Source organism: Procambarus clarkii, chromosome 67 (assembly GCF_040958095.1).
Source record: "Procambarus clarkii isolate CNS0578487 chromosome 67, FALCON_Pclarkii_2.0, whole genome shotgun sequence".
NCBI lineage: Eukaryota > Metazoa > Arthropoda > Malacostraca > Decapoda > Cambaridae > Procambarus > Procambarus clarkii.
In genome coordinates this window covers 17,325,521-17,344,252 of record NC_091216.1, presented here as the reverse complement: position 1 = coordinate 17,344,252, position 18,732 = coordinate 17,325,521, and the positions used below count along the sequence as shown (strand labels likewise).

Sequence of the window (18,732 nt, the reverse complement as noted above, 5' to 3'; positions counted from 1 at the left end):
CCCTTCCCTGGCTAGGACTCCCCTTCCCTCGCTATCCATCCCCTTCCCTGGCTAGGACTCCCCTTCCCTCGCTATCCATCCCCTTCCCTGGCTAGGACTCCCCTTCCCTCGCTATCCATCCCCTTCCCTGGCTAGGACTCCCCTTCCCTCGCTATCCATCCCCTTCCCTGGCTAGGACTCCCCTTCCCTCGCTATCCATCCCCTTCCCTGGCTAGGACTCCCCTTCCCTCGCTATCCATCCCCTTCCCTGGCTAGGACTCCCCTTCCCTCGCTATCCATCCCCTTCCCTGGCTAGGACTCCCCTTCCCTCGCTATCCATCCCCTTCCCAGGCTAAGACTCCCCTTCCCTCGCTATCCATCCCCTTCCCAGGCTAGGACTCCCCTTCCCTCGCTATCCATCCACTTCCCTGGCTAGGACTCCCCTTCCCTCGCTATCCATCCCCTTCCCAGGCTAAGACTCCCCTTCCCTCGCTATCCATCCCCTTCCCAGGCTAGGACTCCCCTTCCCGCGCTATCCATCCCCTTCCCTGGCTAGGACTCCCCTTCCCTCGCTATCCATCCCCTTCCCAGGCTAGGACTCCCCTTCCCTCGCTATCCATCCCCTTCCCAGGCTAAGACTCCCCATCCTTGGCTAGGACTCCCCTGGCTAGGACCCCCCTTCCCAGGCTAGGACCCCCCTTCCCAGGCTAGGACTCCCCATCCTTGGCTAGGACCCCCCTTCCCAGGCTAGGACTCCCCATCCTTGGCTAGGACTCCCCTGGCTAGGACCCCCCTTTCCCAGGCTAGGACTCCCCATCCTTGGCTAGGACTCCCCTGGCTAGGACCCCCTCTTCCCAGGCTAGGACTCCCCATCCTTGGCTAGGACTCCCCTGGCTAGGACCCCCTCTTCCCAGGCTAGGACTCCCCATCCTTGGCTAGGACTCCCCTGGCTAGGACCCCCCCGTCCCAGGCTAGGACTCCCCTTCCTTGGCTAAAACTCCCCTGGCTAGGACCCCCCCTTCCCAGGCTAGGACTCCCCTTCCTTGGCTAGGACTCCCCTGGCTAGGACCCCCCCCCCTTCCCAGGCTAGGACTCCCCATCCTTGGCTAGGACTCCCCTGGCTAGGACCCCCCCTTCCCAGGCTAGGACGCCCTATTCCCAGGCTAGGACTCCCCCCCCCCCCACATGGTAATGATGCTAACTTTCTTATCGTCTGTTGGCCGTCTCACGTGTTTCATCTCACGGTTCTCCTCTGCCCCAGTTCTTCACTCTCACTTCCCTCTCCCTGCCTTTACTGGTGTTCCCCTTATCCGTCTTCCCCTTTGTTGCTTCCTTGTCTCCCTCACTTGCTAGATGCTCTCCTCTCCTCCTCCTCCTCTTCCTTGCCTCCTACACCTGTCACCTACACCTACACCTGCCACCTACACCACACCACACCTGCCAGCGACACCTGCCACCTACACCACACCACACCTGCCAGCTACACCTGCCACCTACACCACACCACACCTGCCAGCTACACCTGCCACGTACACCACACCACACCTGCCAGCTACACCTGCCACCTACACCACACCACACCTGCCAGCTACACCTGCCACCTACACCACACCACACCTGCCAGCTACACCTGCCACGTACACCACACCACACCTGCCAGCTACACCTGCCACCTACACCACACCACATCTGCCAGCTACACCTGCCACCTACACCACACCACACCTGCCAGCGACACCTGCCACCTACACCACACCACACCTACACCTACACCTGCCACCTACACCACACCACACCTGCCAGCTACACCTGCCACGTACACCACACCACACCTGCCAGCTACACCTGCCACCTACACCACACCACACCTGCCAGCGACACCTGCCACCTACACCACACCACACCTGCCACCTACACCTGCCACCTACACCACACCACACCTGCCAGCTACACCTGCCACCTACACCACACCACACCTGCCAGCTACACCTGCCACCTACACCACACCACACCTGCCAGCGACACCTGCCACCTACACCACACCACACCTGCCAGCTACACCTGCCACCTACACCACACCACACCTGCCAGCTACACCTGCCACGTACACCACACCACACCTGCCAGCGACACCTGCCACGTACACCACACCACACCTGCCAGCTACACCTGCCACGTACACCACACCACACCTGCCAGCGACACCTGCCACCTACACCACACCACACCTGCCAGCGACACCTGCCACCTACACCACACCACACCTGCCAGCTACACCTGCCACGTACACCACACCACACCTGCCAGCGACACCTGCCACCTACACCACACCACACCTGCCAGCGACACCTGCCACCTACACCACACCTGCCAGCTACACCTGCCACCTACACCACACCACACCTGCCAGCTACACCTGCCACGTACACCACACCACACCTGCCAGCGACACCTGCCACGTACACCACACCACACCTGCCAGCTACACCTGCCACGTACACCACACCACACCTGCCAGCTACACCTGCCACCTACACCACACCACACCTGCCAGCGACACCTGCCACGTACACCACACCACACCTGCCAGCTACACCTGCCACGTACACCACACCACACCTGCCAGCTACACCTGCCACGTACACCACACCACACCTGCCAGCTACACCTGCCACCTACACCACACCTGCCAGCTACACCTGCCACGTACACCACACCACACCTGCCAGCGACACCTGCCACGTACACCACACCACACCTGCCAGCTACACCTGCCACGTACACCACACCACACCTGCCAGCTACACCTGCCACCTACACCACACCACACCTGCCAGCTACACCTGCCACCTACACCACACCACACCTGCCAGCTACACCTGCCACGTACACCACACCACACCTGCCAGCGACACCTGCCACCTACACCACACCACACCTGCCAGCGACACCTGCCACCTACACCACACCACACCTGCCAGCTACACCTGCCACGTACACCACACCACACCTGCCAGCGACACCTGCCACCTACACCACACCACACCTGCCAGCGACACCTGCCACCTACACCACACCTGCCAGCTACACCTGCCACCTACACCACACCACACCTGCCACCTACACCACACCACACCTGCCAGCTACACCTGCCACGTACACCACACCACACCTGCCAGCTACACCTGCCACCTACACCACACCACACCTGCCAGCGACACCTGCCACCTACACCACACCACACCTGCCACCTACACCTGCCACCTACACCACACCACACCTGCCAGCTACACCTGCCAGCTACACCTGCCACCTACACCACACCACACCTGCCAGCTACACCTGCCACCTACACCACACCACACCTGCCAGCGACACCTGCCACCTACACCACACCACACCTGCCAGCTACACCTGCCACCTACACCACACCACACCTGCCAGCTACACCTGCCACGTACACCACACCACACCTGCCAGCGACACCTGCCACGTACACCACACCACACCTGCCAGGTACACCTGCCACGTACACCACACCACACCTGCCAGCGACACCTGCCACCTACACCACACCACACCTGCCAGCGACACCTGCCACCTACACCACACCACACCTGCCAGCTACACCTGCCACGTACACCACACCACACCTGCCAGCGACACCTGCCACCTACACCACACCACACCTGCCAGCGACACCTGCCACCTACACCACACCTGCCAGCTACACCTGCCACCTACACCACACCACACCTGCCAGCTACACCTGCCACGTACACCACACCACACCTGCCAGCGACACCTGCCACGTACACCACACCACACCTGCCAGCTACACCTGCCACGTACACCACACCACACCTGCCAGCTACACCTGCCACCTACACCACACCACACCTGCCAGCGACACCTGCCACGTACACCACACCACACCTGCCAGCTACACCTGCCACGTACACCACACCACACCTGCCAGCTACACCTGCCACGTACACCACACCACACCTGCCAGCTACACCTGCCACCTACACCACACCTGCCAGCTACACCTGCCACGTACACCACACCACACCTGCCAGCGACACCTGCCACGTACACCACACCACACCTGCCAGCTACACCTGCCACGTACACCACACCACACCTGCCAGCTACACCTGCCACCTACACCACACCACACCTGCCAGCTACACCTGCCACCTACACCACACCACACCTGCCAGCTACACCTGCCACGTACACCACACCACACCTGCCAGCGACACCTGCCACCTACACCACACCACACCTGCCAGCGACACCTGCCACCTACACCACACCACACCTGCCAGCGACACCTGCCACCTACACCACACCACACCTGCCAGCTACACCTGCCACGTACACCACACCTGCCAGCGACACCTGCCAGCTACACCACACCACACCTGCCAGCTACACCTGCCACCTACACCACACCACACCTGCCACCTACACCACACCACACCTGCCAGCTACACCTGCCACCTACACCTATCAGCTACACCACCCGAAGCACTACCAGGTTCACTAACAACTCTTGGTTGTAAAGTTTCCTAGCGGGTAAAAACTATTAAATCAATATAAACAAGGGAGCCGGTCGGCCGAGCGGACAGCACGCGGGACTTGTGATCCTGTGGTCCTGGGTTCGATCCCAGGCGCCGGCGAGAAACAATGTGCAGAGTTTCTTTCACCCTATGCCCCTGTTACCTAGCAGTAAAATAGGTACCTGGGTGTTAGTCAGCTGTCACGGGCTGCTTCCTGGGGGTGGAGGCCTGGTCGAGGACCGGGCCGCGGGGACACTAAAAATCCCCGAAATCATCTCAAGATAACCTCAAGATAAGGGTGCCTTCCTCTAGAAGAGATGTAGAGGTTTCGTCGGTGGCGTCTTAAAGGAGCCTTGGTCCAAAACGGACGGCATCACCTTCATGTCATGAACCTGGGACGGCTTCCCTGGCCGTCAAGGGTGTCTCCCCTCTCCTGCTGCTGCTGCATCTTGGAACACCCTCAGCATCCACAAGAGGAAGCTGCACGCGACCCGGGAGACTTTTAACATCTTTCAAGATCTTTTTAAGATCTATTTATATACCGTATTCACTATTTAATTCTCGTAAGGTCTGTGCAGGTGGGGTTGACACACACTCCAGATAAGGTGAGTCAGGTCAATAAAGGTCACTAACAGCTTAACTACGCTACAACTTAACAACATAACCCATTAACAGCGGTCACTAATGCCGACAATAATATATATTTACAAGGCCATAGGAAATATTGGTACAGATTTGGTTCTACAGAACACCGTCCCGCTCAACCACGGCCAATAATGCGGGAAGAACGGCGTTACAAAGATGGCGGCGTGACGCGGCGCGCGGCGGGAGCATCAGTCTGGGCGCCAATGGGCGGGAAAATCCCTACCCGGAAGACTGGAGGGGGAACTGAGCGATTTGTAGGCTGGTTACCGCCCGCGTAAATCTTGGTGGGCGGCGGGGCGGCATGGGGGGGTGGTTGACCCGCCCACTCCCACGTCTGCCCCCCGCCCTCACGTGTACCCCCGGCCCCACGTCTCCCCGCCCCCACGTCCGCCCCCGCCCCCACGTCTGCCCCCGCCCCCACCGCCCACATCTGTCCCCGCCCCCACGTCTGCCCCCGCCCCCACCCCCCACATCTGTCCCCGCCCCCACGTCTGCCCCCGCCCCCACCCCCCACATCTGCCCCCGCCCCCACCCCCCACATCTGTCCCCGCCCCCACGTCTGCCCCCGCCCCCACGTCTGCCCCCGCCCCCCACGTCTGCCCCCGCCCCCCACGTCTCCCCGCCCCCGCCCCCCACGTCCGCCCCCGCCCCCACGTCTCCCCGCCCCCGCCCCCCACGTCTGCCCCCGCCCCCCACGTCTGCCCCCGCCTCCACGTCTCCCCGCCCCCGCCCCCCACGTCCGCCCCCGCCCCCCACGTCCGCCCCCGCCCCCCACGTCCGCCCCCGCCTCCACGTCCGCCCCCGCCTCCACGTCTCCCCGCCCCCGCCCCCCACGTCCGCCCCCGCCCCCGCCCCCCACGTCTGCCCCCGCCCCCCACGTCCGCCCCCGCCTCCACGTCTCCCCGCCCCCGCCCCCCACGTCTGCCCCCGCCCCCGCCCCCCACGTCTGCCCCCGCCCCCCACGTCTGCCCCCGCCCCCCACGTCACCCCGCCCCCGCCCCCCACGTCTGCCCCCGCCCCCGCCCCCCACGTCCGCCCCCAGCTATCACCACAGATTAACGCTTCCATCACCTCATTATGATCATTTTAAAATCTTTAATTTCATAAAACTGTGTTGGCAATCATAATAAAATCTTTCACAAAGCTACACAACACAACACACAGGATCAGAAGAGAGGCAGAAAGACAGTAACGGAAATGACAGCAAATAAAGCAAAGACTCAACAACCTAAGTTACTGCACAGTCACATCAGAAGGAAAACAACAGTGAAAAAACAGGTAATGAAACTGGAGATGGGAGTAAACAGGTTCACTACAAATGAGAAGGAAGTGTGTAAGGAACTCAATACAAAATTCCAGGAGGTCTTTACATTAGAGCAAGGAGAACTTCCTGAACAAAGAGAGGCAATATCTAACCAGGCACCACTGGCGGAGTTTGAGATTACCAGTGGGGAGGTTAGGAAGCATTTGGTTGAGTTTGATGTGGCAAAGGCTGAAGGCCCAGTCGGAATCTCACCATAGATACTAAAAGAAGGAGCAAAAGCATCATGCCTAAAACTCACAATAGTGTATAATAACTCAAGGGTAACAGGGGAACTGCCAAAAATTTGGAAGACGGCTAAAGTAGTCCCGATATAGAAGAAAGTGGATTGACAGGAGTCACTGAACTACAGGCCAATGTCCCTAACTTGCATACCATTCAACTTAACAGAACAAATTGTGAGGGGAAAAGGCTGGTAGAACATCTGGTGAGAAGGAACTTTACAGCTCATCACCAGCACGGGTTCAGGGACGGTAAATCTTGCTTCACAACATTAATACAATTCTATGACCAGGCAACAAACATTAGGCAAGACACTGAAGGGCGGCCAGCCTGCATATTTCTGGACAGCCGGAGAGACAGCACCACCGCGGGTATTACACTCTAATGCAACACGTTGGGGCCAAGTCATTTAGGTAATACTTAAATTAAATTTAAAACAGGATGATGACAAGGAAAAAATTGTTGATGTTTACGTATGAAGCGAAGCAACACTACTTATATTCATCTTATCCGCAAAAAGGAAAATAACGTTTATTATTTATTTATTTATTTATTTATTTATTTATATACAAGAAGGTACATTGGGTTTGTGAGAATACATAGCATAGTACAGTAATTACACTCTTGTAAAGCCACTAGTACGCGCAGCGTTTCGGGCAGGTCCTTAATCTAACAGACAATTTTAAGTAGGTAAATTCTAGCAGAATTAATAAAATGATAACAAATACATTGCAAGAAAAAAAAATGAGATGAGAGAGATTAGTAAGTATATTAAAGCACATTGGTATATTAAAGCTCTGATTGATTACATTGACAGCTTGATTGGTAATTTAAACAAGATTAATAGACACCGTACAGCACATTGACAGCACACATAAGAAGACAGCAATGATCACAATGGTAACCTGCAACGTGGTAACCTGCAACGTGGTAACCTGCAACGTGGTAACCTCCAACGTGGTAACCTGCAACGTGGTAACCTGCAACGTGGTAACCTGCAACGTGGTAACCTGCAACGTGGTAACCTCCAACGTGGTAACCTGCAACGTGGTAACCTGCAACGTGGTAACCTCCAACGTGGTAACCTGCAACGTGGTAACCTGCAACGTGGTAGCCTCCAACGTGGTAACCTGCAACGTGGTAGCCTGCAACGTGGTAACCTGCAACGTGGTAACCTCCAACGTGGTAACCTGCAACGTGGTAACCTGCAACGTGGTAACCTGCAACGTGGTAACCTGTAACGTGGTAACCTGTAACGTGGTAACCTGCAACGTGGTAGCCTGCAACGTGGTAACCTCCAACGTGGTAACCTCCAACGTGGTAACCTGCAACGTGGTAACCTGCAACGTGGTAACCTGCAACGTGGTAACCTCCAACGTGGTAACCTGCAACGTGGTAACGTGTAACGTGGTAACCTGCAACGTGGTAACCTGCAACGTGGTAACCTGCAACGTGGTAACCTGCAACGTGGTAACCTCCAACGTGGTAACCTGCAACGTGGTAACGTGTAACGTGGTAACCTGCAACGTGGTAACCTGCAACGTGGTAACCTGCAACGTGGTAACCTGCAACGTGGTAACCTCCAACGTGGTAACCTCCAACGTGGTAACCTGCAACGTGGTAACCTGCAACGTGGTAACCTCCAACGTGGTAACCTCCAACGTGGTAACCTCCAACGTGGTAACCTGCAACGTGGTAACCTGCAACGTGGTAACCTGCAACGTGGTAACCTCCAACGTGGTAACCTCCAACGTGGTAACCTGCAACGTGGTAACCTGCAACGTGGTAACCTGCAACGTGGTAACCTGCAACGTGGTAACCTGCAACGTGGTAACCTGCAACGTGGTAACCTGCAACGTGGTAACCTCCAACGTGGTAACCTGCAACGTGGTAACCTCCAACGTGGTAACGTGTAACGTGGTAACCTGCAACGTGGTAACCTGCAACGTGGTAACCTGCAACGTGGTAACCTCCAACGTGGTAACCTGCAACGTGGTAACCTGCAACGTGGTAACCTGCAACGTGGTAACCTGCAACGTGGTAACCTGCAACGTGGTAACCTCCAACGTGGTAACCTGCAACGTGGTAACCTGTAACGTGGTAACCTCCAACGTGGTAACCTGCAACGTGGTAACCTCCAACGTGGTAACCTGCAATGTGGTAACCTGCAACGTGGTAACCTGCAACGTGGTAACCTCCAACGTGGTAACCTGCAACGTGGTAACCTGCAACGTGGTAACCTCCAACGTGGTAACCTCCAACGTGGTAACCTCCAACGTGTTAACCTGCAACGTGGTAACCTGTAACGTGGTAACCTGCAACGTGGTAACCTCCAACGTGGTAACCTGCAACGTGGTAACGTGTAACGTGGTAACCTCCAACGTGGTAACCTGCAACGTGGTAACCTGTAACGTGGTAACCTCCAACGTGGTAACCTGCAACGTGGTAACCTGCAACGTGGTAACGTGTAACGTGGTAACCTCCAACGTGGTAACCTCCAACGTGGTAACCTGCAACGTGGTAACCTGCAACGTGGTAACCTCCAACGTGGTAACCTGTAACGTGGTAACCTCCAACGTGGTAACCTCCAACGTGGTAACCTGCAACGTGGTAACCTGCAACGTGGTAACCTGTAACGTGGTAACCTGCAACGTGGTAACCTGCAACGTGGTAACCTGCAACGTGGTAACCTGCAACGTGGTAACCTCCAACGTGGTAACCTGCAACGTGGTAACCTGTAACGTGGTAACCTGCAACGTGGTAACCTCCAACGTGGTAACCTGCAACGTGGTAACCTGCAACGTGGTAACCTGCAACGTGGTAACCTGCAACGTGGTAACCTGTAACGTGGTAACCTCCAACGTGGTAACCTCCAACGTGGTAACCTGTAACGTGGTAACCTCCAACGTGGTAACCTCCAACGTGGTAACGTGGATAAGAACTACGAGTATCTAATTATTAACAATAAATCTTGTGTCATTTCCAGGCACGTAAATTGACCTATAAACGGCTCAATTAACCCACAGTCTGGGATCTTATCTTGAGGTTATCTTGAGAGGATTTCGGGGCTTTTAGTGTCCCCGCGGCCCGGTCCTCGACCAGGCCTCCACCCCCAGGAAGCAGCCCGTGACAGCTGACTAACACCCAGGTACCTATTTTACTGGTAGGTAACAGGGGCATAGGGTGAAAGAAACTCTGGCCATTGTTTCTCGCCGGCGCCTGGGATCGAACCCAGGACCACAGGATCACAAGTCCAGCGTGCTGTCCGCTCGGCCGACCGGCTCCCAATAGGTACAGGGATGCAATGGTCTCGTCTCTCCCGTTGGACACATGGTTATGCTCCCCTTGTGAGCTGAGTGGCTGGGAAGCCTTGAAGCCTATAGTCGTACACGGCCAGTGTTTCGTTCACCCTGATGCGCCTGTTCACCTAGCAGTAAATAGGTACCTGGGAGTTACACAGTCTCTTCTCACCAATAGAATGCATGGGTGAGAGGAGACCAGGTGGACACAACACGTAGACAGCAGTTCAAGGAGTCAGAAGCGGAGGTCCCTCATAACGACACGGAACAATGCCTAACACCACAACCACACACCACAACCACACCACAACCACACACCACAACCACACACCACAACCACACACCACAACCACACACCACACACCACAACCACACCACAACCACAACCACACACCACAACCACACACCACACACCACAACCACACACCACAACCACACACCACAACCACACACCACACACCACAACCACACACCACAACCACACACCACAACCACACACCACACACCACACACCACACACCACAACCACACACCACAACCACACACCACAACCACACACCACACACCACAACCACACACCACACACCACAACCACACACCACAACCACACACCACAACCACACACCACACACCACACACCACACACCACAACCACACACCACAACCACACACCACAACCACACACCACAACCACACACCACACACCACAACCACACACCACAACCACACACCACAACCACACACCACAACCACACACCACAACCACACACCACAACCACACACCACAACCACACACCACACACCACAACCACACACCCCAACCACACACCACAACCACACACCACAACCACAACCACACACCACACACCACAACCACACACCACAACCACGCACCACAACCACACACCACACACCACAACCACACACCACAACCACACACCACAACCACACACCACAACCACAACCACACACCACAACCACACACCACAACCACACACCACAACCACACACCACAAGCACACACCACACACCACACACCACAACCACACACCACAACCGCACACCACAACCACACACCACACACCACAACCACACACCACAACCACACACCACAACCACACACCACAACCACACACCACAACCACACACCACAACCACACACCACACACCACAACCACACACCACAACCACACACCACAACCACACACCACAACCACAACCACACACCACAACCACACACCACAACCACACACCCCAACCACACACCACAACCACACACCACAACCACACACCACACACCACAACCACACACCACAACCACACACCACAACCACACACCACAACCACACACCACAACCACACACCACAACCACACACCCCAACCACACACCCCAACCACACACCACAACCACACACCACACACCACAACCACACACCACAACCACACACCACACACCACAACCACACACCACAACCACACACCACAACCACACACCACAACCACACACCACAACCACAACCACACACCACAACCACACACCACAACCACACACCCCAACCACACACCACAACCACACACCACAACCACACACCACACACCACAACCACACACCACAACCACACACCACAACCACACACCACAACCACACACCACAACCACACACCACAACCACACACCCCAACCACACACCCCAACCACACACCACAACCACACACCACACACCACAACCACACACCACAACCACACACCACACACCACAACCACACACCACAACCACACACCACAACCACACACCACAACCACACACCCCAACCACACACCACAACCACACACCACAACCACACACCACAACCACACACCACAAGCACACACCACACACCACAACCACACACCACAACCACAACCACACACCACAACCACACACCACAACCACACACCACAAGCACACACCACAAGCACACACCACAAGCACACACCACAAGCACACACCACAACCACACACCACAACCACACACCACACACCACAACCACACACCACAACCACACACCACAACCACACACCACAACCACACACCCCAACCACACACCACAACCACACACCACAACCACACACCACAACCACACACCACACACCACAACCACACACCACAACCACACACCACAACCACACATCACACACCACAACCACACCACAACCACACACCACAACCACACACCACAACCACACACCACAAACACACACCACAAACACACACCACAACCACACACCACAACCACACACCCCAACACACACACCACAACCACACACCACAACCACACACCACAAACACACACCACAACCACACACCACAACCACACACCACAACCACACACCACAAACACACACCACAAACACACACCACAACCACACACCACAACCACACACCACAACCACACACCACAACCACACACCACACACCACAACCACACACCACAACCACACACCACACACCACACACCACAACCACACACCACAAGCACACACCACAACCACACACCCCAACACACACACCACAACCACACACCACAACCCCACACCACAACCACAACCACACACCACAACCACACACCACAACCACACACCATAAACACACACCACAACCACACACCACAACCACACACCACACACCACAACCACACACCACAACCACACACCACAACCACACACCACAACCACACACCCCAACACACACCACAACCACACACCACAAACACACACTACAACCACACACCACAACCACACACCACACACCACAAGCACACACCACAACCACACACCACAAGCACACACCACAACCACACACCCCAACACACACACCACAACCACACACCACAACCACACACCACAACCACACACCACACACCACAACCACACACCACAAACACACACCACAAACACACACCACAACCACACACCACAACCACACACCACACACCACAACCACACACCACAACCACACACCACAACCACACACCCCAACACACACACCACAAACACACACCACAAACACACACCACAACCACACACCACAACCACACACCACAACCACACACCACAACCACACACCACAACCACACACCACAAACACACACTACAACCACACACCACAAACACACACCACAACCACACACCACAACCACACACCACAACCACACACCACAAACACACACCACAACCACACACCACAACCACACACCACAAACACACACCACAACCACACACCACAAACACACACCACAACCACACACCACAAACACACACCACAACCCCACACAGTACAACCACACACCACAAACACACACCACAACCACACACCACAACCACACACCACAACCCCACACAGTACAACCACACACCACAACCCCACACAGTACAACCACACACCACAACCACACACCACACACCACACACCACACACCACATACACCAACATCAGAGACGTATGAAGTATTACCGAACATAAGAATAACTTTAACCATCTTGGACAAAGTAACCTCCAGAACAAAGCCCAAACCACTAACGATGCAAACCTAATGACATTGGGTCTACAACACGGTCACTAAGCTAAAAACTTAAGGGAAGCCAAGTGACATGATCGAGACATACAAGGTACTTAGGGGGAGTGAGAGTAAATATAGACAATGTGTTCAGAAGCAGCAGCAATGGAACTAATGTCCAATATTGGAAACTGGAGACCCTTACAAGACCATGGTTAGGTAAGAAAACATTGTAATTAGAAAGTGTAGACTAGATACATGGTGGGGGGTAGACTCCATACATGGTGGAGTAGTGTAGACTCCATACATGGTGGGGTAGAGTAGACTCCATACATTGTGGGGGTAGTGTAGACTCCATACATGGTGGAGTAGTGTAGACTCCATACATGGTGGGGGTAGACTCTATACATGGTGGGGGTAGTGTAGACTCCATACATGGTGGGGGTAGTGTAGACTCCATACATGGTGGGGGTAGTGTAGACTCCATACATGGTGGGGGTAAAGTAGACTCCATACATGGTGGAGTAGTGTAGACTTGTTACGGCCCTCTCGGGACGCAACGGGGTTCTTACTCTGATGTTGTTAGAGGAAGTTGTATCCGGCCCCAAGCCAGAAGTGGCTTTCAAGGGATGAGATCCGTGACGCAAGTAACTTAAAGGGGAAGGGAAATAAAGTCAAGAACTTAATATAATATATTGACCACCACCAATAAATAATATATAAAAAGATTACACGGGGGGAGGGGTATTAACACTGTACACAAACGTCTTCTCCTGAAGACTCTGGATCCAAGCTCTCGGTGCTAAGTCTTCGGTGCTTTCGTGGCCTCACAACGAATCCTCTGAGAAGCTGAGCCTACCCTGGCCACAGGTCAGCCAAAACACAGGTCCACTGGGGGCACCGCCGTGGAGGCCGTCAACCACAAGTCCAGCAGGTCTGCTGGCAGGTTCCGGATCAGCAACGCTGGTCAGGCCACTCCACGAACGATATTAGGGTAACGCCCTAGACAGGAGCCTCGTGTGATACCACAAATCACTCTCCTGTCCTCAGTACCCCAGTGGATAATCGTCTCCAGCAGTCGGTCCCGGGTAATCCTTCTACTGCCACTCCACTGGCAGGGTAACACCACAGTGTTCTTCCGGGGGACGACTTCACGGCTGCTGCAGCAAAACACAAGGTATGGAGACGGCTGCCTTGGGTAGACTGACTCAACTTCCATCACAGCAGTCCCAAGTCGACTCTGTAAGCAGACACGTCATCAATAACAGGGACACACTAAAGCACCACATTTACAGGCTCAGACACAAACGCCCGACATATCCATTCCATAGATGGTGTTGTAGTCTGAGCACCACCTCACCAGAGGTCAGCAGCGGCGGTGTTGTGAGCCGAACAGGACTGGAAACTGGCCCTTGAGGCCAGTACACGTCGTCCTCACCAGGTGTCGTCGTCCGTTTGGAGGGGGTTTCGGGAGCTGACCCACAGATGGCGCGGTCGTCACTGCTCCGTGCTCGGACGCTGGATCCGGGTTCGTAACAAGACTCCATACATGGTGGGGGTAGAGTAGACTCCATACATGGTGGGGGTAGAGTAGACTCCATACATGGTGGGGTAGTGTAGACTCCATACATGGTGGGGGTAGAGTAGACTCCATACATGGTGGGGGTAGAGTAGACTCCATACATGGTGGGGGTAGAGTAGACTCCATACATGGTGGGGGTAGAGAAGACTCCATTCATGGTGGGGTAGTGTAGACTCCATACATGGTGGGGTAGAGTAGACTCCATACATGGTGGAGTAGTGTAGACTCCATACATGGTGGGGGTAGAGTAGACTCCATACATGGTGGGGTAGTGTAGACTCCATACATGGTGGGGGTAGAGTAGACTCCATACATGGTGGGGGTAGAGTAGACTCCATTCATGGTGGGGTAGTGTAGACTCCATACATGGTGGGGTAGAGTAGACTCCATACAAGGTGGAGTAGTGTAGACTCCATACATGGTGGGGGTAGAGTAGACTCCATACATGGTGGAGTAGTGTAGACTCCATACATGGTGGGGGTAGAGTAGACTCCATACATGGTGGGGTAGTGTAGACTCCATACATGGTGGGGGTAGACTCCATACATTGTGGGGGTAGTGTAGACTCCATACATGGTGGGGGTAGAGTAGACTCCATACATGGTGGGGTAGAGTAAACTCCATACATGGTGGGGGTAGTGTAGACTCCATACATGGTGGGGGGGTAGTGTAGACTCCATACATGGTGGGGTAGTGTAGACTCCATACATGGTGGGGTAGTGTAGACTCCATACATGGTGGGGGTAGTGTAGACTCCATACATGGTGGAGTAGTGTAGACTCCATACATACCTAGTGGGGGTACCTGGTGTGGGTACCTGGTGGTGGTACCTGGTGGGGGTACCTGGTGGTGGTACCTGGTGGGGGTACCTGGTGGTGGTACCTGGTGGGGGTACCTGGTGGTGGTTCCTGGTGGTGGTACCTGGTGGTGGTACCTGGTGGGGGTACCTGGTGGTGGTACCTGGTGGTGACACCTGGTGGTGACACCTGGTGGTGGTACCTGGTGGTGGTACCTGGTGGTGGTACCTGGTGGTGGTACCTGGTGGGGGTACCTGGTGGTGGTCCCTGGTGGGGGTACCTGGTGGGGGTACCTGGTGGTGGTACCTGGTGGTGGTACCTGATGGTGGTCCCTGGTGGGGGTACCTGGTGGTGGTACCTGGTGGTGGTACCTGATGGTGGTCCCTGGTGGTGGTACCTGGTGGTGGTACCTGATGGTGGTCCCTGGTGGTGGTACCTGGTGGTGGTACCTGATGGTGGTCCCTGGTGGTGGTACCTGATGGTGGTACCTGGTGGTGGTACCTGATGGTGGTACCTGGTGGTGGTACCTGGTGGGGGTACCTGGTGGTGGTACCTGGTGGGGGTACCTGGTGGTGGTTCCTGGTGGTGGTACCTGGTGGTGGTACCTGGTGGGGGTACCTGGTGGTGGTACCTGGTGGTGGTACCTGGTGGTGACACCTGGTGGTGACACCTGGTGGTGGTACCTGGTGGTGGTACCTGGTGGTGGTACCTGGTGGGGGTACCTGGTGGTGGTCCCTGGTGGGGGTACCTGGTGGGGGTACCTGGTGGTGGTACCTGGTGGTGGTACCTGATGGTGGTCCCTGGTGGGGGTACCTGGTGGTGGTACCTGGTGGTGGTACCTGATGGTGGTCCCTGGTGGTGGTACCTGGTGGTGGTACCTGATGGTGGTCCCTGGTGGTGGTCCCTGGTGGTGGTACCTGGTGGTGGTACCTGATGGTGGTCCCTGGTGGTGGTACCTGGTGGTGGTACCTGATGGTGGTCCCTGGTGGTGGTACCTGATGGTGGTACCTGGTGGTGGTACCTGGTGGTGGTACCTGATGGTGGTACCTGGTGGTGGTACCTGGTGGTGGTACCTGGTGGCGTCTACCTCCCAATATGACCGCTCTTTAACCCTGTGTGTAAATTCCCCCTTCAGGTTACAATGGATATGTGGATAAAAAGCTTAGTGTTTAAGAATATATATATATATATATTACATACTATATTTTGTATATATGACCCGACCAGGATTCGAACTTACATAACCAGGCCTCACACCCCATTAGGGGTACACAGTACGCAATCCTTGGTGCAGTGGTATCAGTGCTCCATATACCAGTGGGTGATCCTGGTGACGCAGCGTCGAATCCTGGTCGGGTCACATAGTTCTTAGTGTAATATTATGTACATAACTTCAATCATTTGGGCTGACACCCTATTCAAAGAGGGGCATGGGGGCCAACCCCGACTCACCTATGACCATCCCCTCACATCCACCAGTCACCCTGCATAATTGTGTAAGGCTACCCAGAAGCCTCCGGCCTCCAGTCTGGGACAAACAGCCTCACTGAAAGACAATCTGTTTTATCGATATAAATATGTGTGTATGGCCCATACTTCGTCGAGGAGGAAGGAGGCACTCACCTCCCGTGTGTTCACCAGGCCCGCGGCCACTTATACACAGGTGTGTATCCTGCTTCTCGCTGTGTATAGGTGTGTGTGTCCCGGTGTTAACGCTTTAGTTCAGGAACATGTCCCAGCATTAAAGTATACTTGCTCAATCTCAAGACGGTCGCTCACACCCCCTTCACCCTTTTCACCCCTCCACCTCTACCCCTTCCATCTCCACAACCCGTGACGTGATTGACAAGGCCCAGGTAAGGTGATTGACAAGGCCCAGGTAAGGTGATTGACAAGGCCCAGGTGAAATACTGACCCCCCCCAACCCCACACTCAAAGAGGGGGTCTCGCAGCTGAGTTGATAACGCCTGGGGGTCGTAGTCCGATTGGCCCGGGTTCGATTCCCGGGAGAGGCGGAAACAAATGGGCAGATGTGTGTGCGTGTGTGTTAGAAATATATGTATAAAACATAAGAGGAAAATAGATTTGTTAGAAAGGCGGGGTCCAAGAGCTAATAGCTCGATTCTGCAGGCACAAATCTATATAAATAAAATGTAAATGTTCGTTTGTTCAAAATCGCTAATCTCCGAAAGTTTTTCACCGATTGCTTTGAAATTTTGACACAACGTCGCATTCGAATACGCGCGTGTTTTTATATACCTACTATATGCATGCCACACCTGTGACAGGTAAATATATGGTTTTTTTTGGAAAACAGCGCCATCTGGCACCGTCGAGAAATGCCCAACAGATCACTGGAACATTATCTAACACAGTGCACAGTTACAACCACAACAGACCACTGGAACATTATCTAACACAGTGAACAGTTACAACCACAACAGATCACTGGAACATTATCTAACACAGTGAACAGTTACAACCACAACAGATCACTGGAACATTATCTAACACAGTGCACAGTTACAAACGCTTCAGGATTTCAACTTAGCTTCAACAGAGCAGAAGTTGTTAAACACATGGGACAAAATCTTACTGAAGCGACCATACGAGTCATAAATACTCATACTCCACCCAAGTAAAACAGAAACAAGCAACACTTAGTGGGCCAGCCAGAGGCTTAGGGCCCGCACAGTGGGCCAGCCAGAGGCTTAGGGCCCGCACAGTGGGCCAGCCAGAGGCTTAGGGCCCGCACAGTGGGCCACCCAGAGGCTTAGGGCC

General features: G+C 54.9%; 4 protein-coding genes across 4 annotated transcripts in view; 3 read left to right on the top strand and 1 right to left on the bottom strand.

The window, feature by feature from the left end:
- The window catches only part of LOC123767553 (CD82 antigen), a 690,815-nt gene that overhangs the window by 427,054 nt on the left and 245,029 nt on the right, over window positions 1-18,732 (top strand). The window lies entirely within an intron of this gene.
- Window positions 1-18,732, bottom strand: part of LOC123767767 (uncharacterized) — a 672,233-nt gene that overhangs the window by 580,612 nt on the left and 72,889 nt on the right. The window lies entirely within an intron of this gene.
- On the top strand, window positions 5,494-6,273 carry LOC123767864 (uncharacterized). The gene has a single exon (XM_045757912.2). It carries the CDS (start codon window positions 5,494-5,496, stop codon window positions 6,271-6,273), a length of 780 nt encoding a protein of 259 aa, XP_045613868.2.
- LOC123767865 (keratin-associated protein 16-1-like) lies at window positions 7,633-9,690 on the top strand. Its single transcript, XM_045757913.2, has one exon. The coding sequence runs from the start codon at window positions 7,633-7,635 to the stop codon at window positions 9,688-9,690; it is 2,058 nt and encodes a 685-aa protein (XP_045613869.2).